The sequence below is a fragment of the Leguminivora glycinivorella genome, chromosome 15, assembly GCF_023078275.1.
Source record: "Leguminivora glycinivorella isolate SPB_JAAS2020 chromosome 15, LegGlyc_1.1, whole genome shotgun sequence".
Classification (NCBI taxonomy): Eukaryota; Metazoa; Arthropoda; class Insecta; order Lepidoptera; family Tortricidae; genus Leguminivora; species Leguminivora glycinivorella.
Window position 1 is genome coordinate 11,283,321 of NC_062985.1, and position 25,102 is coordinate 11,308,422.

Consider the following 25,102-nt stretch of genomic DNA (forward strand, 5'->3'; position numbering starts at 1 on the left):
GCGGACGTCCGTCGTAAATCGTCCGCGACCGCGACCGATCAGTGTGCACGGAACAAAACTTCCAGCGAGCCAGATTTCGATCGGACGTCCACGAGCTCAAGGCCACGTCCACGTCCGTCGACCGATAGTTTGCACGGTTATATGTATTTCCATTGTCCAGATTCCCGTCCGCGGTCGATTCACGACGGACGTCCGCGTAGTGTGTTCCTAGCTTTAAGCTAGGAACATACTACGCGGACGTCCGTCGTAAAACGACCACGACCGCGACCTATCAGTGTGCACGGAACAAAACATCCAGAGAGCCAGATTTCGATCGGACGTCCGTGCGCTCAAGGCCACGTCCGCGTCCGTCGACCGATAGTTTGCACGGTTAAGCTAGGAACATACTACGCGGACGTCCGTCGTAAATCGACCGCGGACGGGAATCTGGACAATGGAAATACACATAACCGTGCAAACTATCGGTCTACGGACGTGGACGCGGCCTTGAGCACATGGACGTCCGAACGAAATCTGGCTCGCTGGATGTTTTGTTCCGTGCACACTGTTCGGTCGCGGTCGCGGTCGTTTTACGACGGACGTCTGCGTAGTATGTTCCTAGCTTTATGTGTATTTCCATTGTCCAGATCCCCGTCCGCGGTCGATTCACGACGGACGTCCGCGTAGTGTGTTCCTTGCTTTAACGTCGAAAGAGAGAATTTGTAAAGCTAGGAACATACTACGCGGACGTCCGTCGTAAAACGACCGCGACCGCGACCTATCAGTGTGCACGGAACAAAACATCCAGAGAGCCAGATTTCGATCGGACGTCCGTGCGCTCAAGGCCACGTCCACGTCCGTCGACCGATAGTTTGCACGGTTATGTGTATTTCCATTATCCAGATTCCCGTCCGCGGTCGATTTACGACGGACGTCCGCGTAGTGTGTTCCTAGCTTAACTCGTGTCGATATAAAAAAAAAACACTATTAGGTTGTGTTTCAATTTAGCGTCACTTTTTTTAATTTGTCATTTCCGCACTCGTATCGTAATGTATTAATTATTCATTATATTACTCCATAATAATATTTAATTGAAATTAAAAGATCGTGCAAAAGTAGCTTAATCGTTTTTATTTACAATCTGTGCGGCTTTGACGTGTTAAGCGCCATAGACAATAGATTCTTTTCTGTTAACTGTCAGAGACGGCAACAGTAATTCCTAACCATGGTGACTATTTTATTTTAGTTAAATCCCGTTTTATCTTTCCAATCTCTTCAATATGTGCTATATTAGTGTACTTTACAAAATTCTGTGTGGAAACGATTCTTGCTATGTCTATATTTACCCTATAACCTGACACATTCCAGGGTCGCGTCAGGACTAAGACTGTAAAGAAGGCAGCCAAAATCATTATTGAGAAATATTACACAAGGTTGACCCTTGATTTTGACACCAACAAGAGGATATGTGAGGAAATCGCTATCATTCCTACGAAGCCCCTTCGTAACAAGATCGCCGGGTAAGTCGAGATGTCATGTTTTGATTACACTTAAGGTTATACTTTTTGTCTCATTATGATTTATTTTCTTATTCTCATTCCACTTTATTTGCCTTAAGATTTCCACGGTTATTTCCAACCTTAATACTATCCATTAGAAAATTGATGTCGAAATTGTATACTTCTGAAATTAAAAAAAAATCAAAAATGTAGGGCACTAAACAATATTCATAGAAATAGACTTAGTTACTACTTCTGATTAGTATAATTTACTGACAGGCAATGATTGCAGTTTAATAAAAATAATTAACAACATAATTTGGGTGTGGGTGTCTGTCGATTTGTTCCAGAACTTCAAGATACATTCATAACCTTAATTCATTACATTGGGCATCAGTTTTATTTTCTACACACTGATTTACAGTCAACATATGAAATATAGATATGGATAAAGTGCCAAAAATATGTTTCCACAAGCTTAACTATAAAGCAAAAGTTGTGTGTATACATATTTTTAGCACTTTGTTCGCATCCATATTTTAATACCTTGAACTGGCATTTGGTGTTGTATCACATAATGATAATACCACTAGTTTTAGATTGTACTGTATTCTGTGGAAATCTCATCCCAGTAGCACCCTTTGAGTTACGCCGTGTCTTGCGTGGGCGACGGTCGCGCGACCGTCGCCGTCGCGTCTCATACTTCCATACCGATAAGGTTTGATTTCATATGCGTCGCATCGCCGTCGCGCGACCATCGCGCGACCGTCGCCCACGCAAGCCATGGCGTTATATTGCTAGCTGATTTGTATGAAAGTTCTATTTTTGATATATGACAGGCTTTTTCATTGCCACCTATTTATTTAAGGCATTTGTAAATGAATTTAGATGAAAGTTCATTGACCTTCATATCCCTTTCTCTTTGCAAATTATTAGTTTAGTAAGACAAAGTGGCAATATGTTTTTATAAGTTTATTTTTTTGTAAGTATTTAGACCATTATTTAGTTTAATTTCTATGTTTTTTTTGTAGGTTTGCCACCCACTTGATGAGGCGTCTCAGGAACTCCCAGGTCCGCGGAATCTCCATCAAACTGCAGGAGGAGGAGCGTGAGAGACGTGACAACTACGTCCCTGAAGTCTCCGCCTTGGAGCATGACATCATTGAGGTTGATCCCGACACCAAGGAAATGTTGAAGATGCTTGATTTCAACAACATTAATGGCCTCCAGCTGACGCAGCCGGCTACCTCGGGTGGTTATGGTGGCAGACGTAATTAAGGATAATAAACATTAAAATATACCAGTTGTTTTATTTTTATTTTTCTTAATATATGCTGAAGTAAAATATGCACAAAGCAAGTTGAAGAGCAGCAAGGTTTATTATAAAGACAAAGAGGAGAATAAATTATAATTTATTGCTTGGGACTTAATACCTCCTGTTTATACTTACTTTCTATTTAACATATTGTATGTGACTCAAGTATGTGCTAGGTTCAGTAACAAACAGACAAAAGGTTAAAGCAAAAAGTTAGTGTACAAAATCGAAGCTATGTATGTGTGTGTGATGTATGTATGTAACAAGGGAGCAAACAGAGATATTTACGGCGAGGGCGATTGAATCCTGAACGAAGCAAAGGAGTCCATAATTGAGTCCTGAGCGTAGCGCCGGATTCAAAATTAGAATCCTGAGCGTAGTGAGGGATTAGAGTATTAACGCCATGAGACACAGTAGTGTGTAAAATATTTCTCATCACCTATGAGAAAATTTATTTTATATACATAATATAAATACGTTATTGAAACTTAAACAAAATGTGTCCATGAAAAGAAAAGTATCACTTTGCTCCCTCATAATTAGGGAAGAAAAGTGCCAATTTATTCACTCCAAGCAGGGTAGAAAAGACCCCTTTCCGAAATGGTAATGTCAAAATAAATATCCCCCCTTGTATGCCCCTTGTCTTGACTCTTGAACTTTGTGTCAAATTCGAAATGCTTTTTATGCTTGAAATTCCCGCCTCGGGCAGTAAGCGTGTTCTACAAAGGAGCAAAAGTAATTTTATCAACTGGCAACATGAGTATAATATTGGTTATTAAATTTGAAATTAGGTAAATAATGTAAAATTTTGTATGATTAAAGTTTAATCGAATACTTATTGATAAATACAGTCAAACATGTACGTTTGCCAATACATAGGAATTATTCTTTCATATCTTGATATCTTCAAACTAAAAACGTTGCATATGGCAACCCACTTTAATTGTTGTGTTTGCTTTTGCTCCCTAGCTCGATCTCATTCGTTTTGTGAGCTCGAGAGAGTTGTGATAGAAATCTATTTCATTTCCATGAGTTCTAAATTAAGCTTATATTATTTTTATTCGGTTAGATCATACCTATTATGAAGAATGGAATGTTCCCATTTGTTAGATAACGTCAAGGTGGACAGCGACCTCATCACAGAAGACACCTCAGTCACAAAGAACTGGGATTGTTCAGGTAATGACTTAATTTGTTAACAAACTATGACTTGGGTTTCATGTTTTGAAATATGCGTTGTGGTTGAGACGCCACGTCGCATTTATTAGGGTTAGTTTGAAAAATCAATACAGCGAAGTTTTATTAATCAGCTGTTATCATGGGACGCAGAGGGGTAGGGGAAGTGGGAGGCACGGGGCGGGGCGCGGGGTACTCGAATGACCGTGAATGATGAGAATGTCGCGTTACCTGCCGCGATATGTTAAAAATATTGCTATTTTATGCTGAAATGTTATGATAATAGCATGCGTTCGATTATGGTATGAAACTAATCCTAGACATGGATATGCTATGTTGCGCATTTAGGGTTTTTCCTCAAACATTTGCTTTATAGACAAATATCGTTTTCCGTAAACTCCAAATGGAATGAGTCAGAATCGCAATACAATATGTGATCAGCCAAATATATTATGATGTTTAGTTAATTTCGTATTGCGCAGTGTGTTGATCTAGAAATTCTAGAAAACACTCCAATAGCTTCACAAGGAGATAGTACGAACTTTACAAGTAGATGTCAAGATAACTTATAAAACGTAGCATTACAAAAATCTATTTTTTTTCTACCATTTCCTGTATAAGAAATCAGTACCTATTACAGCACTTCTGTAAAGGATGGTATTCTGCAAGTCTTATTACTTGGTACAAAGTGCATTGCAATATTTGCAATAGAACACATTTCCACTCTGTGCAAAAACTGTGTGTTTTTTATATTTTATTAAATAAATTGAAATTGAAATTGAAATTGAAAAACACATGGTATCAGGATTTTGGACAGGTGGAATATCCTGATTTCAGTATGACAGTGTAATGTAGCCTAAAGTGGTCTTATAAATAAATAAACATTGGGGGACACCTTACACAGATCAACCTAGCCCCAAACTATAAGCATAGCTTGTATTATAGGTGCTAGAGGACAATAAAATTTTTATTCTAATTGCATGTATTACAATTTTTTTTCTTTCTTTCTTTCTTTCTTAAAGTTTTTAAGATCAAGTACCTACTATGGCATACTCCGCATACTTGTCTTGTTCTTAGCAAAGGAAACAGATTATACATTTATTTTTGTTTTTTTTTTCAGAATGTGCTGCAAAGGATCAGAATTGGTTGTGCCTGCAGTGTGGGGTGGTAAACTGTGGCCGGTATGTGAATGGACATGCGAAGATACATGCCGAGACTTCGGGCCACCAACTGTGCATGAATAGTGATGTGTTCTCGGTTTATTGGTAAGTTAAATTATGTTCAAGTGGCTTACTAGTGTAAGTTAATAATTATTTAGTTAGTAAAATAAAAATGGATAATTCAAATCCCTGTTTTTAACTTAATCTTTGAACATTTTTTTTTGGTTCTTTTGCATTCCTGTTTGTCATATTGGTCAGTATCAGTTGTTTAGTGATAAGATAAGGTACAGCGGGGCAAATCTCGACTGGGGGGCAAATGTAACTGGTCCATTTTTTCCATATTTTACAATGTTTGCATTAATAAATAGAGTGTCCTCCGGTTATATATGGTAGGCATTTTCAGTGGATATATGTAGAACTCAACATCATAGTGTAAGTGTAATAATGAAAAAAATGGTTTAGTTATAATTGCCCCCCAGTCGAGATTTGCTCGCTGTACCTTTTTCATAAATTAAATCTCACCTTGTAAAATGATTACTTGAAATAATAATAACATAAAATTTTATGTTTTTTATATATTTTTTTTTCTATAATTTCAGCTACAAATGTGATGACTATGTATCAAATGATACTGAAACACAGTCAATAGACAAAATAAGGCAAAGTATTATGCAAATAAGAAATGTGACAGACACAAATAGTAACCTAGGAAACGAGGAAAACAGTAAAGATGGCAGCGAGCCCAACAGTTGTTCGTCCGCCTCCTCGGCACAGGAGCCCTCATCTAGCAAGGAAGGCAAGGGTGCTGATACAACAGAAGCACATGAGAGCTCCGATACAGATAAACGGACTAAAAATACTAAGGTAAAAATACTACTATGTACTTACTGATATTTACATACATACAATCATGCCTGTATTCCCATAAAGGGGTAGGCAGAACACATGAAACTACTCAAGTCTCAGTGCCACTCTTGGCAACTAAGGGGTTGAAAAAAAAAACGAAATTGTGACATTGCAGTGACAGGTTGCCAGCCTCTAGCCTACGCCACAATTTAACCCATATGGTGAAATTCTTAACCCGTCACCACACATACTGATATTGTTGAAGCCATGTAGGTATTTTCATAATTCTGATTAATCCATTTTTAAGGTATACTAGTAATATTTACTCAAGGACTTTATATTTTATAGAATACTTGTAATTTTAACTTATTGAAACTTATATTTCTCCCTAGTATGGATAGATCTAATTAATAATATTTTTTGGCAATACTCATTAGGGGTACTTTACACCAATAAAATTCCTGCAAATAATATTTGCTCCAAATCCAAAACTCTCTAAAGTACATAAGTCATTTTTTTTTGTAAACTTTGCTTATAAAACCTAGTGATTCTTATTTAATTGTAAGTTGGTAAACATTATGATTGGAGAAACTCATTGGTATTTATAGTATGATAAGTTTTATATGAATTATACAGTTGTTTACTGTACACTGTTTGAACACTGAAACAAGGATGATTCTAGAATATGAATAGGTGAAGCATAGGTACAAGTACATTCAAACTTCATCTTACTTAAAATTTCATGAATATGGTGATCTGAAATACATTTGAATCGAACCTTGAGGTCCTTGTGGTAATATAGAAAACATGAACATGAAAACCTTAAATGGTAATATAGAAAACAAAATTTCAAAATATTCCAAAGCATATATTCAATTCTGAATAATGCTTGAATAATATAGTGGTTGAAATAAATAAAATAAATAAATATTGGGGACACCTTACACAGATCAACTAAGCCCCAAACTAAGCAAAGCTTGTGATATGGGTGCTAAGCGACGATATACATACTTAAATAGATAGAAACATACATACTTATATACATAGAAAACATCCATGACTCAGGAGCAAATATCTGTGCTCATCACACAAATATGCCCTTACCGGGATCACAGTATAATAAAGAGTACTATCGTACAGTATGGCCACTCCCGCTCCCCGCTGAAAGTGCCGCCCACCCCGTCTCGGTTACCTCACAGTTACCGCTTGTCAAAAACACGAACAGTCGACCTGTCATATTTCACTCATACAAGCATAGTACGCGTTCACCTACACGAGCTAAGACTGTGTGCTAGGAATGCGCCTCTTTCAATATATTTGATCGCCAGTGTCCGAGGTGTGCCAGGATACGAACCCAGGTCCCAGGACCGCGGCTCAGCAGGCAGGGTCACTACCGACCGGTTGTCAAAAAAGAAATAAGTTGGAACATTTTGAATTATTTATTTAGTTCGCCACGTCTACTGGACTGGACTGATTATGATTAGTGTATTATGAAACTTCTACAACCTGCTAGGGCCCATGTCATAAATATATGTATTACATGGAGTTTGGAATACACATTATACACTCACTACACACAGTGCTAATGTTAAAATTTGTCTTATAAACATGGCGTCACCTAGTAGAGAATACCCTTTATGCATTAAGTCTAGGCTTGTGTCGTTCACGAACTATGAACTGTTAGGAATAAAATCCCATCAATGACCGAAATGAACTGAATCATTCCGTGGTCTGAGAATCGGTCTTTGCTCATTTAGTTCAGTATAGGATCGGCGAGCGCGAGCGGTTTGGATCGAGAACGAATGTGTGACTGCGCCGACCGAGAGCGAGAGCTACTTAGCAGAGCAACAAAAAAAGTCATATTTTCATATTAAACTTCGGTTACTTACAACCTTTCGGCCCGGAATGTTACTATCTGTGGACTATTCGTATCATTTTGACACTATTCGGTCCCATTCGTTCTGATCTTTCCGAGCGCAGTGGTCGCTGGTCTGGCTGAACTAAATGAGCAAAAGACCTAAAAGAGCGAACTAGTTCATGGGAGCGATTGAACGAGATCGGAGCGCTCCGATCAACGAACGAAACGGCACAAGCCTAATTAAGTCCGCCATTTGTACAATTTTATGTCCTGCAGTAAAGTTTAAATAAATAAATAAACTTTAACAGTGACTTGTGCCTAAGGTGGTTTGGGGCAATTGGTGCAACCAGCACTTAAGAAAGCGCACTTCCATGTCTACACTAGCTGCGTCTGATTCAGATTCAGATTCAATGGTTTATTCGTGGTAAACACATAATTAAGTACATAAGTATTTTACAATAGCAAAAATAAGATTAAAACAAAACAAGTGCGAGTTGTACTCGCGTTGCAAGGGTTCCGTACACTACAAGAAGGGCTTTAGCGCCTCCTTTTTAGTAGGATCTTAAGTCATTTTTGCGAATAATCGATATTTTGAACAAAACGAAACAGAAATGAGTTCATATGTAAAGACTGTATCGTTAAGTATGAGGACAACTTTGAGTAGCCGTATTTATTTGCTATTATATTTTTTTCTTAAAACAAGACATAGACTTAATAAGGCACATAATAAGGTTCACATTTTGTCCTAGAAACTCGACGTAAAGCAAGTGGTTTAGACAGTATTGACTTAATCCTCCCGAGTAACAATTACGATTCCGGACAAATGCTACTAGAAAATTCACAAAGTGCGTAAAAAACGATACGATTGCGAAAAAAAATTGTACTGTGTGAACCTCAACTACATATGATCCACAAAGCAGAATATCTGGACATAGTCTAGCCATAGTTATTTTTAAGAAATAAAGTTCAGGATCTGTGTATGGCGGCCATTTAGAGAATGTGGCATGGTGCTTCCTCTAACTCCGACTTTGATGTCGAATTTAACTATCATACACTGTTTATATCGATTTGGTTTAGGCACTGTTCAAACACCGTGAATGTCAATTAGACTTTGGCCTATGGCTAATTTTTTTATCTGTTTCTCTCATCCTGCTTGCATCAAAAATTTACGACAATCCGGAACGTTGCTCAAAATAGCGTTTTTTTTAATTATATAAATTCACCGCATTTATTCTGCAAGTACCCAATTGAAAAACCATGAAGAGGACTCTTAAAGAATATATTTTGGCAGCATATTAACCTTTGTTTGTTGAAATCGTGCAAACAGTCATTGAAATATTCTCAAATTAAGCCAGATAGGGGTTGTCCGAAATTTATTTGCTAGACCTTAATGAAAGTACCATAAAGTCTCTAAAATAAAATAAAAATTAGACCTTATATCAAATAGTGCTTACCAATACCTTCAGATCATACTCTCGGAACATAATAATATAAAATTATGCACATGTCAACATTTAGACGAGGTTTGTTTTGTCCTTATACTTATCGATACAGTCCTTAATATTCAAATGCGCACACACAATTTCAAGAGATTTGGTAACTCCTTGCAGCGGCAGTGAGTGAAATTCTTAATTTGATTTTTTTTCATTTAAGTCCGACTTACGCTTTACTGTAGATTTCTAATAGGTTTTCCTGTAATCTATAATGGAAAACTATCTCGTGTGTATTTTTTTGAAAATTTTACGCTTAGTAGTTTCGGAGATAAGGGAGGGGGGGGGGGGAATGGTCATTTTTTGCCTATTTCCTTAAATTACTTGAAAATTACTTTACTAAAAATTATTAAAAAAAAATATTTGAAATACTTATAAAAAGCTCTTTCATTTGATATGAATTTTCTTAATTTAAATTACATGTCCGTCTTCGGGTCACAGGTTTACATATGTGTGCCAAATTTCAAGTTAATCGGTTCGGTAGTTTCGGAGAAAATTGGCTGTGACGACGGACAGACAGACACACGAGTGATCCTATAAGGGTTCCGTTTTTCCTTTTTGAGGTACGGAACCCTAAAAAAATATGTCGGGTTTACCACGAAATGGTCCAAATGCTGACCCAGGGGTCAGCGCTGATCTTCTGAATGAGTTCGACTTAACAGTATTGAACATTTCACTTTCGCCTCGCGGTGTTGATCGCTATGTGTGGACTGTGGACTCACATTCACTATCATTTGTTTTTCAGACGCCAGAAGAGACAGTGCGAAGCCTAAGGCCGCGGTCGCGTAAGAGGTCTCACTCGGACGACAGCAGCTCGGCGGAAAACGGAGTTAAGAGCAAGGAGAAGAAAGGCTCGCCCTGTAACGGCAAGACTCTGAGGGAGAAGAAAGTCGTAGGATTAAAAAATTTAGGTAAGTCAATTAGTTAGATTGTACTTCATAAAGACGGGCCTTTAACGCTGGGTAACCAATTATTTTATGATTTCAATTCAGTTCAAACATATTTATTTCTCTAAGATTAGAAACAGACATTTTAGTAATTAGACGACCGGTCTGGTTCAGTCGGTAGTGACCCTGCCTGCTGAGCCGCGGTCCTGGGTTCGAATCCCGGTAAGGGCATTTATTTGTGTGATGAGCACAGATATTTGTTCCTGAGTCATGGATGTTTTCTATGTATATAAGTATGTATTTATCTATTTAAGTATATCGTATATCGTCGCTTAAGCACCCATAGTACAAGCTTTGCTTAGTTTGGGGCTAAGTTGATCTGTGTAAGGTGTCCCCAATATTTATTTATTTAATTACATAAATTACAAGTAAGCCTCCCCCCCGCGCCTTCGCCGCGAACACGCGTACCTACGAACTCTCGTCTATTTTTTTATAAATTTTCGAGCTAACATGGCTAAAGTAACGTTACAAGCCATTGAAACGTTAATTCAAAAAGCGTTCCAACCGTTTGAATTAAAAATATCCGAAATTCACTTCAAGATTGACGCGATTTTAGCAAAATTAGAGCCGGCGAATATAAAAACTCAAACGAATAACAGCAAAGATGGCGATAAGTCAACACAACAAGAGCCACTTCATACTCCGAAGACCGACGAACCAGTGCCGAAGCCGACGAAAACAAGCCGAACAGCAGGTACGTCACCAGCAATAACTGCAACAACATCAGCTCGGACCGCGCGTGCGAACGCGAGATCGCTACTCACCCATGCCGTGAGCACCGCGCCTCAAGCACCTCGGAAATCTCTCTCACACCCAGCGCCCCCGACCGCAGCGCCCGTCTCCGTTGCTCCTGCCAGTAAGCATGTAGCCGTACCAACACTGAACCCGCCGCCGAATAACACCGAGTGCTCATCGGCGATTATCGATGACGCGCAGCGACCGCTTGTGGCCACTAAACCCGCTGATCTCAATGTACGATCGACCATGAAACCTGCCGAAGTTTCCGACGCGGATGATTTTGAAAACGACAACGAATGGAAATCTGCTTCTCGAAAACGTAACAGAAAGAAAATTGTGGTAGGTACGGGCTCCAACCATACTAAAATTAAAGGGGTTGAACGGCTAAAATATTTACAAGCATGGTCATTTAGACCTGATACGACACGTGAAGACGTATTAAGTTTTCTGAAAGAACAAGCAAGCTCCGACGAATATTATGTGGAAAAGAGGATTATAAAAACAGAAAGACATGCGTCGTTCTTAATTGGCATTCCCGAAAATATTTATGACATTTTCAACTCGCCTACTGTGTGGCCCGCGCGCGTGCGATTCACAGAGTGGTTTCGAAGCGGCCCCCGCGCAGCGCGCGCGGGGTCACCAACGTCATCACTCCGGCGCAGATCTACCGACCGCCGCTGCCGAAGCCGGCGCCAGAGCATAGCGATAGCAAACGACCCGCACCAAACGCAACTCGTAAACCTGATTCACCGCGCAAACTCGTTGTTTGTCATCAAAACATTCGCGCACTTGACAATAAGACCCAGAAGATGGAAATATTGTTACGTAATGAACTGCAATGCGACGTGCTTGCAATCACAGAACATTGGTTAACCGACGATAAATTAAAATGTGTATGTCTAGATGAGTTTAGATTAATTTCATGTTTTTGCCGCTCGAGTTACGAACACGGTGGCTCGGCTCAAATTTAAAGGCTGTTGAAAATGTTTATTTAACTTCATTATCAGAGGAACGATACTGTGAAATATCGGCAGTCGATTTAATAGACTTTAACGTCACCATTGTTTGTATTTACAGGTCTAACTGTGGAATAAGTAGTAACGAATTCCTTTGGTACTTAGAACGTCTGCTCGATAAAATAAGTACTGTGAATCGAGATTGCATAATATTAGGTGATACGAACATAGACGATACGGAGAGCAATGTTAGACCAGAATTAAAAAAATTATATGATCTACTTGCGACTCATGACTTTAGGAACTTGGTGAACTTTCCGACTAGGGTGACGGCTACCACATCCACCAGCCTCGACCATGTGTACTGGAACGGTGACCGCTCGACGCTGCGCGCCGCGCCCGTCGTCACGCACCTCAGCGACCACCTCGCCGTGCGCGCCGAGCTGCTGCGCCCGCGCGCCCCGCCCCGCCCCCTCACCCGCCGCGCAAGGCTTATCTCGCCGCGATCCTACCTCGAATTTAGACGGGCTATCCAAAGCGTAGATTGGGATGAAATTTTGCACCGTAACAATGAATCCGTAAACCGATTAACTATGTCCTTAATTACTGTTCTCAAAAATAAATTTGAAATCTGCTTCCCTCTCAAAACTATTAATAACAGAAAATCAGATTCATGGGTAACGACTGAAATGTATAATATTAAAACATTAATGTTCGAAATAACTGATTTAGCAAACCGCTTACCGGATAACGTACATATAAAAAATCTTATCGCTAGTATGAGCTTAAAATATAATAGTCTACTTCATTCAAGAAAGGCAGTGTTTTACGAAAATAAAATTGTTAACAGTTCAAACACAATCAAAACAATGTGGGCGGTAATCAACAAAGAAAAAGGTAAGGCACCCCATGACCCTGTGGATTTTACTGACATCATTTTGGACTCAAATGGACATAAATTTACAACAAAAAAAGCGGTAGCAGATGCCATGAACAATAGACTCGCGAGCGCAGCTGCGACGTGCGGGGCGCCCCCCGCGGACGTGTCGCGCGCGCGCGCCCTGCTGCGCGCCGCCCGCCCGCCCTCGGACCGATGCATTAGACTGAAGCCATTCACACCTGACGAAGTATACCGCATCATCATTTCTAATTTAGCCAAAAAACCAACACGCGATATTTATGACCTCTCCGTGACGCTGATTAACTCCTCTGCAGCTGAACTGTCCCCTATTCTCACCGTCATATACAACAGGTGCCTCCGAGAAGGCGTCTTCCCTGATCCACTAAAGGAAAGCCACATCTGTCCGCTTTATAAGGGTAAGGGAAGGAGGGACGACCTCGACGGCTACAGACCTGTCGCGATTATACCCGTACTAGCAAAGATCTTTGAGTACGGTCTAAGTTCAAGATTAACTGAATTTTTGAAATCAACTGACGCATTATCCGAGAGGCAATTCGCATACCGAAAAGGCCTGTCAACCACCACACTGACACGAGTGGTGGTTCGGCAAATTATGGAAGCACGCGAGCGCAAGACCCAGGTAGCTGTATTGTGTTGCGACTTGTCGAAGGCCTTCGACGTCGCGGATCGCGAAGTCCTAATCGACAAGCTGCAGCACTACGGTTTTGGAGGCTCTGCACTTGCACTAATAGCTGACTTACTACATAACAGGTCTCAAGTTGTGGTGGCTGATAGTGGTCGAGTACGATCGGACACAGTCTCAACGAGTATGGGAGTTGCCCAAGGATCGTCCGTCTCCAATATCCTCTTCACGCTACTGCTAAACGATCTTCCTAACGCCATCGATACCGGAGAGACGTTTATGTACGCTGATGATGTAGCTGTGGTGGTTGACGCCTTGACCTATGATGAACTCGAACACAAATTAAACTTAACCGCTGCATCTGTGTCAAAGTGGTTTATGGCTAACGGACTTATATTAAACACCAAAAAGACTCAGTTTATCCACTTTGACCTCTCAAGCCGACAAACAAGACCACTGTCAGTAACGGTTAACGGTAAGCGCATAGAACAAGTAATGAATGCCACGTTTCTTGGGTTCGAGTTGAACAGCAGTCTCACGTGGAGTTGTCATATTGATAAAGTCTGCAGTAAACTGGCTACATCGTGCTTTGCACTTAAACGATTAGCGAGACTACTTCCGAAAGAAATGGTTCGGTCGTGCTATTTTGCGTCCATACACTCACACCTTCAGTATGGGGTCGAACTGTGGGCGGGAGCTGCTGATTGGGAAAGGGTGTTTCGTTTACAAAAACGGGCAGTAAGAGCTATAGTGCGGATCTCTCAAACCGAAACTGCCAAACCTCACTTTAAGTCACTCGGTATTATGACGCTACCATCTCTCCTTATTTTTAAAATGGCAGTGACCACACGAGAAGAAGTAGACGCAACGCCCAACTGTAACACGGCCCCGCGCAGGTATGAGACCCGTAGCGCGCGCGCTGGAAAGCTGCCCTGCGTGTCACATAGACTCGCTAAGTCAAGGAAACTCACACACGTCATGGGTCGCAAGATCTATAATAACCTCCCGAATGCAATAATCGCTACACCTAATATAGCAACATTTAAAACCAAACTGAAAAATTGGCTTATAGAGCAGACGTTCTATGATTATAGGGAATTCTTTCTTTACAATAATAGTTCCTAGTCTTGTACTAATAATTTTTATTTATTACGATTGTATTTCAAATATTGACATGTAATTTATCTATTACCAATAAAATGATTATGATTATGATTATGATTTTAAGCCATAAGCGAGCAAAACACTAATACTAAAATTAAAATTTAAGATTTCATCATTTTGTGTATTTAATAATAATGGATGTCGGTGTTTTAAATTCAATTTTAAATGATTGAAAATGATTTACGAGTTTAAGGAATATTTATAATTTAGAGCCTATGTACACCGTGCTTTTTAACGCGCCGTCGACTCGCGTTTGTTTAACAAACAAGATTCGTCCGCAAGTCAGATGGGACTTGAAGTCTGCTCACCTAAATCGAGGCATGCATTTGTAGCGGTACACCATATCGCCATTGACGCTCGGCTTGTGTATTTTATCGATGACAACATAGCGTATTTATCAGGCCCTTATAACAGGTTTAAAAGTAAAGGTGCTGTTACATCACGGGCAACACAATTAATTGCCAACAATTCACATACCATTGCCGCGTTTGCTCCATTGGTAATTGGTGCGTATTGAACAAACGTGGGAATGGTATGTGAATTGCTGGCAATTTTGTTGTCCGTGTAACAGCACCGTAATGCCCACGCTTGTGATTCCAGGCAACACATGTTTCATGAACGCGGTGCTCCAAAGCCTGAGCAACATCCAAGAGTTCAGCTGTTACTTCAGCAGTCTGCCGGTCCTCGAACCCAAGACCAACGGCCGCAAGGTGTACCACTCGCGCAGCTACACGCGGCAGGAGATGACGGACGTCGTCATGGCTGAGGAGTTGAGGAAGGTAACCATCTACTACGAGTTGCAATGCTTACACACCACGTCATGCATACGCGTACGCAGGCGGTGTGTCAGGCCTTTTGAAAATTCCTATTTTAGAACTCAGTGGTACGCTTGCACGTCTCTGCATATGCATCCGATACGGCCAGCCGGCAGCCGGCCTAGCCGAAATGACTACAGTAGAACCCGGTTAAAACGATCACGTTTAATACGATTTCCCGCATATTACGCCATTTTACGTCGGTCCCTACAAATTGAGACTTGATTTCAGATATTTTTTCACGGTTAATACGACTCGCGTGCCCGCTTAATACACCATCTAAAACTACCCACCTTGCATTACTTTACAACTTTATTTATACGGGTGACAAAAATCGGAACTAATTATACTGTACTAATTACGCGATTCTGGCGACACCGCCACCCGTAAATATAAATTTGTAATTTGTCGTCCTAACTCAGCGGTTAGTGCGATAGTTCGTACCTACCTACATACACTTCGCTCATTATCACTGCTGCGGTGTTGAGTTTCTGAATTCTTTGTCCCATGTTTGGTTCAGTGATGTCAAAAATAAGAAGAAAAGCATTATCACTTCAAGAAAAAATAACCATATTAAAAGTTTACGATTAAAAATCTCTATTTTTTCACGTTTAATACGATTTCCCGTATAATACGCTTTTTTGGCTGGGTCCCCTCAGAATCGTTTTAAGCGGGTTCTACTGTATTTGATGATGCTGATCGAAACTCAGTCTGACGCTGTCGCGCCAATAGGGAATAGCGATTACAGATGTAGTGCGAAAAAGGTTTCGTTTCCTTCGTATTTTTTCGGAAACATTCGTATTTGTCATGCTAGTTCAGTCAATGTCAGTAGGTACATCTTATACTGAGACTGACTGAAATAAATAGTATGACACGTTCGCACATAGCTAGCTACAATTACGATATTATCGTAAGCGTTTGTGCGGTTGGCTACATACTCTGGCCTTTAATTTAGAACAACTTCGTTCGCCCGCCTACAGATGTGCCGACGGAAAGTTTCCAAAATTCTAAAATATTCACATAGGAAAACTTCGGAAACTTTCCATACTTTGTATGGATGGAAACTTTCTATATCATAAATTTAAATTCCCTTTATTTTTTGTGAAAGTTTCGTGAATTTTTCAAGAAATTAGATTTTCTTTTGTATTAGTTTCCGCAACTTGCCCATCACTACGCCCGCCCGGTAGTAAAACAGCCCCTGGCTGACGTCTTTTATGGTTTAATGGTTAAAGTATTTTATACAATCGTGATATAATAGAGCTTTTCAGTCGAATACCGTGTCTAATAGTACGGTACGAGAGTGAAAAGCTTGATTAATATCATTTGTATACAATAAATAGGTGTCTATTTTTTATTTCAAAGTTGTCCACCTCACTTTTTTGTAACATGGGTATTTTTTACGTGATTAATACTCAGAATCGCGAGGTCTTTCGATCCTGATAGGAGAATAAAAATGTCCCAATCATTGATGTATCATTAGTACTAGATACACAGTCAGGCGAAAAAAATGGCTACAGTCAAACTCTAGATCTTACGAAAAAGTACAGAGTTGGTGACTTAGTCATTCGCCGACCGGCGTCGAATGACAATGTCGTCGTGCTCGGTTAAGAATTGTAAAAATAGCACAAAAAAACACAAGAAAGACAGTGGGATGAGTTTTTTTACGTAAGTAATTCAAATGTTTTGACAAATTATGTATAAACTCGATGCAATTTCGTGTTTTAGAATAAATTTAATTAATTGCAAAAATAAAGGATTTTCATGGTACAAAAAGGTACGGAGTCGCTATTATTTTATTTACATCTACTTACATGCGTTTTCTTATACATGTGCCTATTGACGAAAAAGTAGGTAGGCAGTGTACAGTAGCCATCAGATATATGGCAACGAACGAGATGTTCAAAAATATCTGAACATACACTCACACTTTTCTGATATCTTTGAGTAACTCTTACGTTGCGATATAATATATCTGACTGTATATTTTTAAAATACGTGTAGCAAACTTGAAATGGCAGATTTCATCACTTTGTCTCGTATGTACTTTAATAGCGTTATATTTTAATTCAAGATTCCCTCGGGATCCCAAGGTGGTGACAACACCGTCCGTCTACATTACTAATTAAAACTTTTTAACCAATATTTGGTTAAAAATATATTTGGTTACTCAAAATAAACTAAGAAATGCCATCAGCATCCTCGGTTAAGTGGCTCTTAATATAGGCCTATATTAGAATTAAGTTTTTAGTTTCATTTATACTGTAATTACTCTGTATATATTTTGTTAGGAAGTATTCAAGTTTCAAGACTCATGTCTACTTGCTATCCCGAATCCCTTCATTATCGTAATTGGAAGAAAGTATACCTACCAGTGCACAAATTACTTATTCACATCACCTTCCGTCCTTAAATGGACTTTTTCTTCCCCGCTAGGAGAGATCAAAGTGGTACTTTTCTTCCCTGCTAGGAGGGATCAAAGTGGCACTTTTCTGTTCAAGGACATTTATTTGCCGGTATAAAATATATTTTTTTGATAAACTTGTTGATCTGTTGAGTTATTATCTCATCATCCCCCTAGCGTTTTCCCTGCCTATGCCTCGGCTCAGGGAGAGCCTAGGGGTCCGCTTTGCTGAGTTATTATCTAATAGTATTAAATAAATCTGTTTCATCTCTATGTTCCTTCATTTTTCTCTTAGGTGGTGTGAAAAGCAGTATGTGTCACACGGTAGCAAAATTATTTTCACCTTGGGCGTTAACACTTGAATCCCTCATTAAGCTCAGGATTCCGTTTTAGAATCCCTCGCTACGCTCCGGATTCTATTATATAATCCTCCGCTACCTTTAGGATTCAATGTACGCCCTCGCCGTAAATTTATCATTTTGCTCCCCTGAGACACAATCTATTATTTGGGTTGTATTTATCGAAATAAATATTGTTGCCGGTTTTACAGGTGGTTAAAGGTTTTCACGATTGTTGTATGGGAGCCCCCTTAAAAACATATTTTATTTTGTTTTTAGTATTTGTTGTTATAGCGGCAACAGAAATACATAATCTGTGAAAATATCAACTCTCTAGCTATCACGATTCTTGAGATAGAGCCTGGTGACAGACAGACAGGCAGACGGACGGCTAGACGGAAAGTCTTAGTAATAGGGTACCGTTTTTACCCATTGGGTACGAAACCATAAAAAAAGATTATATTTACAATGAAAACCTAGGTATACTGCCAATTTGGCAAACAAGTGAATTTGTTTATTATAATAGATGTCTTAAGTCAAACCTTGTATATAAAATGTAAAAAGTGTAAATAAACTTATTTTGTTATAAGAGGTTTTTTATTACTCAACGTGCCTAATATTATTTATGCGACTCCATGCATCCGATATTCTGATGACTTGTAGTTTTGACATTGATTGTTTTTCTAATGACGTTTCAGTAGTTGCCAGTATCGTGGTGATCGGACGAAAACGGTTTATATGTTACTTATTTGAAAACTCGTATCGAGCGGTTCACGAATTTGATTCTTACGGCTTACATAACAAATTCGGTTTTCAAAAAACAGATATATTTTGATTTTAGGTTTAAGTTAGCGTTATTTGCACCTATCTGAATAAAGTTGGAATGTCATTTGAGGCCATTTTTTTCGACTTTTTTGTTCGGGAATGTGCGTCTATAGATATTTAGTCTAAGGTCCCAAGATTTCCATACATTTTTTCGAACCTTCCATTCCGTTACCGCCATACAAAATGTATGAAAGATTGGTAGCGGAATGGGAAAAAAACCTTGGGGCACTTTTTTTCTCCTATTGGAATTGAAAGAGCTCGCGATTCTGAGTGGAATCCACATACAAATTTTCAAATCCAAAAAAGTGGTGGACAACCTTGAAAAAAATGGCCCAGGTACTTTTTCTATGAGAACATCATCATCTTCGTCATCAATGGACGAACAATATCATCATGCAAGTATTTTTTATTATCCTGCAGGTGCTAATAAACCTGAACAGCGGGTGCGGCGGCAAAGGGGCCATATCACCCGAGTGCCTATTCCTGGTGATTTGGAAGGTGGTGCCCCGCTTCCGCGGCTACCAGCAGCAGGACGCGCACGAGTTCCTGCGATACATGCTGGACAGGTATAGTTTCAAATCAAATACAAGCCTTGGCTTACAAACGTATAATGATAAAACATATGGCTTATACACGGTGTAAAATGAGGAAACCGAAAGATTTTCACTGCGCATTTCTGAGGGCAAAATAAAGATAAGTCAAGCAAATTTCGCCAAAAAATATATATATTTGTATATCTTTTTTTAGTTTTATTTGATGTATTTTCACATTAAAAGTCAATGTTATACCTAAAAGTAGCAGTTAAAATAGAAATTTAATTTTTTTTTGCAATGAGTCACTAGTTTTAGTCACTACTTTTTGATATCTATCAATGAGCATAGTAGTCATAGTCATAGTAGTCATAGTCATAGTAGTCATAGTATTTTTATTCAATAACAATATACATTGTGTTTGAACATACATAGGTACATGAAATGAGAGAGAAGAAAAAAAAAACCGGCCAAGTGCGAGTCGGACTCGCGCACCGAGGGTTCCGTACAAACCTGCATTTGATATGAATTTCAACTTGATAGCTCTACGCGTTCATGAGGAAAAAAGTAATAAGTTTATATTTATTAAAAAATATATATTTTGTAATGTAACTAAAAATTTAAGGTTTTCGGAATTTTTCCTTTATGTGTGCTATAAAACGTTGCTTCATGCCAAATTTCAAGATTCTAGGTCGACTGGAAGTACCCTTTAGGTTTTGATTCCCTTGCGAGTACTTGCGAGTTTCAAAATATGCAGCTTAAATTGCTGTTTCTTTTGATTGCGTTGACATAGAAGTTTGATTTTGTTACAGCTTAAAGGTATTATAGACCTGAGTATTTGGTATGAATTTCAATTTAATACCTCTACGCGTTTATGAGGAAATGGGTAGTAAGGTTAAAATTATTAAAAAAAAAATATTATGTGATGTAACTAAAAATTTATGGTTTTCGTAATTTTTCCTTTATCTATGCTATAAGACGTTGCTTCGTACCAAATTTCAAGATTCTGAGTTCACGGGAAGCACCCTGTAGGTTTTGATTCCCTTGCAAGTGTCGAAAATTTGCGGCATAAACGGCTGAATCTTTTGATTGCGTTGGCTTAGAAGTTTGATTTTTTCACAGCTTCAAGGGACAGTAGACCTGAGTAATTGATATAAATTTCAGCTTCATACCTCCACGCGTTCCTGAGAAAAAGGGTCTTGACAGACGGACGGACGGACAGACGGACAACAAAGTGATCCTATAAGGGTTCCGTTTTTTCCCTTTGAGGTACGGAACCCTAAAAACAACAGTAGTTGATTATGTCCGATAACAGCATCATCGCCATCGAAACAGCATTTTGTTCTGAGAAATAATAAGTAATTGTTATTTTTTTAAATGCTTGTAACTCCGAAAGCAGGCGAAATACAGAAAAGTTTAGATGACATTTTACGCTTCTAACATGATGAGGAATACGCTGTTAAAATTATTCGGTTTGCTTATGTTACACCGTGTATAGTTTACCACGAAAACCTCTGCATAATGCTAATCCCAAAGTCGGCGCTGATCTTCCGACGAGGTCAATTTGTGTGTCTAGGTTGGTCAAGGGCATGTTACGACATTGCAAATATTGACATTGATAATCTTACTGTCTTTGTCTTACGCTAAAAAGCCAAAATTATTCAAAAGCCAAAATAATTATTCTATTTTCTTACTCATTTACATGTCTTGTCTGTCTGTTATACCTTTTCATGATTAAACTGTTGCACCAGTTTAGATTTGAGGAAATTTGTTATGGAGATAGTTTGAGATCCATTCAAGTCTATACAATTTGAATAATTTCATCGTGCTGCGCGGCACACCACCGTCTCTGGCCCTCGAGTGTTCATAATTTTTGTGTTCTAATTAAATATTACATACCTTTTATGTTTTCCTTGACTTTCACCTGCAAAATTGACACACTAACCCCCTTATTCATAAACGTACTCTAGAGTTATCAAGCCGATAAAGTTCGTTTGTCGTTTTCTATCACACCAATACGTAGGAAAGGGACAAGCGAACTTTATCGGCTTGATAACTTTAAGAGTACGTTTATGAATAAGGGGTTAAAACTGTGAATAGGGACGTACTACCAATACGTTTACTAAGGCCGATAGTCCACTATCATATGCAGGGCCCGTAACTTTCATGCCGATGACATCAATTTGACGTCACGCTGCATATGGGTGATTCAAGAGTTTTATTGAATAGTTAATCATTATTCATCCATCAATCATTTTAACCATGACTTCAAAACTAATCTATTTATACGTGAAATAATTAATACCTACTTGATACGTGAAAATTAAATTATTTGTTTACTTTTTAAATTCATTTTACTAAATGTTTGTTACCATATTTCAATAAATTATTAAAATAAAACAAATTGTTTCCTTTTCGTTTCACGTATCAAGTAGGTATTAATTATTCCACGTATGAATAGCTTACTTTTGAAGTGATTTGTACATGATAAAAAATTGATTAATGATTAATTATTACAATCAAAATATTTGAACCATCCTATATGCAGCGTGACGTCAAATTGACGTCATCGGCATGAAAGTTACGGGCCGTGATCATTTATGTTTATCACAGAAATATGACCATAGTTGGCCTCCTTTTTTCTCCAACATGAAGAAAAAGGATAGCATGTTGCCTATGATCATATTTCTATGATAAACATATGATAGTGGACTATCGGCTTAAGTAGATGCGTTTGCTTGATCTATGGTATATGCAATCTGTGGTAAGACAGTATGTTGATTTGTATATGAATAATTACATATATGGGTGTATATGATTATATATAATTATTGATTATGTTTGTGTGTAGACTGCACACGGAGCTCCTTCAGCTGTTGCCGCCGGCGCGAGTAGAAGTTGGTCTGCCAGCCGCCTCCATTGTCACCGCCGTCTTTGGCGGCACCTTACAGAGCGAGGTATTTTAAATATGCCTATTATTAACTAATTAAATTTTACAATTAAAACACCAGCCATCATCCTCCTTGCGTTATCCCGGCATTTTGTCACGGCTCATGGGAGCATGGGTCCGCTTTGACAACTAATCCCAAGATTTGGCGTAGGCACTAGTTTTTACAGAAGCGATTGCCATTTGACCTTCTAACTAGGCCTTATTGGGATTAGTCCGGTTTCCTCACGATGTTTTTCTTCACCGAAAAGCGCCTGGCAAATATCGCACATAAGTTCCGAAAGATTCATTGGTACGAGTCGGGGTTCGAACCCGCGACCTCCACATTTATTATTCGTGTGTCGTACATGTGCACGTTTGGATGCAGACAGGTAGAAAAAAATATCTATACGTTTCTCGCCTTTTGGAATAAATTATCTTTTTTAGGGTTCCGTTAGTTCCGTGCCAAAAAGGCTTTTTTTGTATAGGCTTCAGCAGCGGCTGATCCATACGAGCCGATTCCAGCAGGCTTGCCTAAAATTGATTACTAGTAAAGTACCTAATGTAAAGGTAGGTTTCTTTTTGCTCAGTGTCGCCTAGCAGAAATTTTCACCAGCCGCCACTGATAGGCTTCGTCTGTCCCGTATTATATCGTCCTCGGTTTCCAGTAATAACTGTCGGTATGTGTTTCCAGGTGCGCTGCCTGGCGTGCGGCGCGGAGAGCAAGAAGCTGGACCCCTTCCTCGACCTCTCGCTCGAGCTGCCCGACGCCGCCGCGCCCGTGCCGCTGCTCGACTGCCTCGCCAGCTTCGTGCAGGTGACTAACAGCTCAGTGTGTGGAGCGAGACACAGCGATGGGACTTTTCATTCGCACGTATGGTTGCCGCTCGCCGCTGTCGCGCTTTGCAAACTGAATAGGCCTCCGAACGAGAGATCGCTACCTGTCCCGATCCGCCTCGGCGCAGCCTTCTACCTTTCGCTGACTTGATGCTGACGCAGATCCGCCGCCACACTGTCCTCCCAGCGATACAAGTAGCGGCACGTAAGTTTAGCGCTGACCGTTATTGCGCAGAAGTCAAAAACGGGTCTCAGGGGATCACAGGGGGCGAAGGGTATGCGTCCCCATGCGCAGCTATCCCCTCCACATTTCACTCGGCGCTATACTTACGTGCTACTTGCACCTGGGTCGACCCACCAGACGGCTACCGGCCACCAGACCCAAGAACGCTCTCGTCACAGCCCAATAGGGAACTTGACTGTAGTTAATAGTACATTACGATACAAGTGCGTAAAAAAGGAAGTTCGAAACGAGTAGCGATAAATTAAAACACGACCGAAGGGAGTGTTTTAAATCGACACGAGTTACGAATTTACTTTCCGCACGTGTATCGTACGACGTTTTTCAGTACAGATGAGCCTCCGAAGTTTCGACCTGGCATATAATAAACCACTTCTCGCACTAGTGCGTAAAAAAAAGACCATCTGTACTGAAAAAATATTTTATACCACGAAATAAAGCATCCGATAATTATAAGAAAAACATGGACAGCAGTTATTTTTAAATCAATATTCTATTTAATAAGTCAGGTAGAAATATATAAAGTAACTAAGTTGACCGTGACGTCACTCAATTCGATTTCATATGATGATGATGATGTATTCCTGTTATCCCTCACTAGGGACATAGGGCTCTTAGAAGAATCTTCCACTTTTCACGATCCTGGGCGACTGCTTCCAAATCCTTCCAGCCTAGTCCACTTGCGCCAGCCTCCTTCTCCACTGACCGCCTCCACGTGGTACAAGGCCGTCCTGACCGTCTACTGCCAGGTGATTGCCAGCACAGACCCTGCTTGGACAGGTGGTTATCGGCTCTGCGTAGCACGTGCCCTATCCATCGCCACTTCCGTGCGCGTATTTCCTGGCCTACAGGCTTTTGTCCCGTCAGCTGCCACAATCTAGCGTTTGAAATAGTTGTCGGCCAGTAAATACCCAAGATGCGCCGGAGACACTTGTTAATAAACACCTGCAACCGATTGGTGATGTCCTTCCTCACAAGCCATGTTTCGCAACCGTACAAGAGGACCGACTTGACGTTAGAGTTGAACATTCTAATTTTAGTACCACGAGTTATTACGGTGGACGTCCAAACAGGCTTCAGCTGGGCATACGCTGCTCTCGCTTTGTTGATGCGCGTCTCAACATCGCTCTCCGCTCCCCCTGAAGGATCGACCACGCTCCCTAGGTACGTAAAACAATTGACCTGTTCCACTGCTTCACCCCTTATATTTATTGGAGCTGCATCCAAGGTATTAAGACGCATATCCTTCGTCTTCGAACAATTTATGCGTAAGCCTTCTTCTGCAGCGAAACGGGTAAGGTCATCGGTCTTGGACTGTAGGTGTTCGCGTGATGTTGCGAAAAGACATAGGTCGTCGGCAAAGTCAATGTCTTGGAGGCTTTTTCCATTGACCCATGGCAGCCCTCTACTCTCTTGGCTCGTTACTCTGCGCATCACGTCATCCAAAACAACGAGGAACAGCAACGGAGACAGTAAACATCCCTGTTTCACACCGGCCGTTACAGGTATACGTTCTG

General features: G+C 39.9%; 2 protein-coding genes across 2 annotated transcripts in view; both read left to right on the forward strand.

Moving 5' to 3' along the window:
* The first annotated feature begins 1,055 nt into the window (after positions 1-1,055).
* LOC125233973 (40S ribosomal protein S17) lies at positions 1,056-2,778 on the forward strand. The gene is made up of 3 exons (XM_048140153.1): positions 1,056-1,207; positions 1,348-1,499; positions 2,510-2,778. Exons 1-3 carry the CDS (start codon positions 1,205-1,207, stop codon positions 2,754-2,756), a joined length of 402 nt encoding a protein of 133 aa, XP_047996110.1. The 5' UTR covers positions 1,056-1,204; the 3' UTR covers positions 2,757-2,778.
* Positions 2,779-3,737: 959 nt separating this feature from the next.
* The window catches only part of LOC125233855 (ubiquitin carboxyl-terminal hydrolase 3-like), a 29,098-nt gene continuing 7,733 nt past the window's right edge, over positions 3,738-25,102 (forward strand). Inside the window, exons 1-8 of the mRNA XM_048139992.1 lie at positions 3,738-3,972; positions 5,090-5,234; positions 5,729-5,993; positions 10,069-10,234; positions 15,273-15,451; positions 19,472-19,617; positions 22,433-22,538; positions 23,202-23,324. Of these exons, the coding sequence (XP_047995949.1) occupies positions 3,882-3,972; positions 5,090-5,234; positions 5,729-5,993; positions 10,069-10,234; positions 15,273-15,451; positions 19,472-19,617; positions 22,433-22,538; positions 23,202-23,324 (1,221 nt within the window). The 5' untranslated portion in view covers positions 3,738-3,881. The remainder of the gene's footprint in view (positions 3,973-5,089; positions 5,235-5,728; positions 5,994-10,068; positions 10,235-15,272; positions 15,452-19,471; positions 19,618-22,432; positions 22,539-23,201; positions 23,325-25,102) is intronic.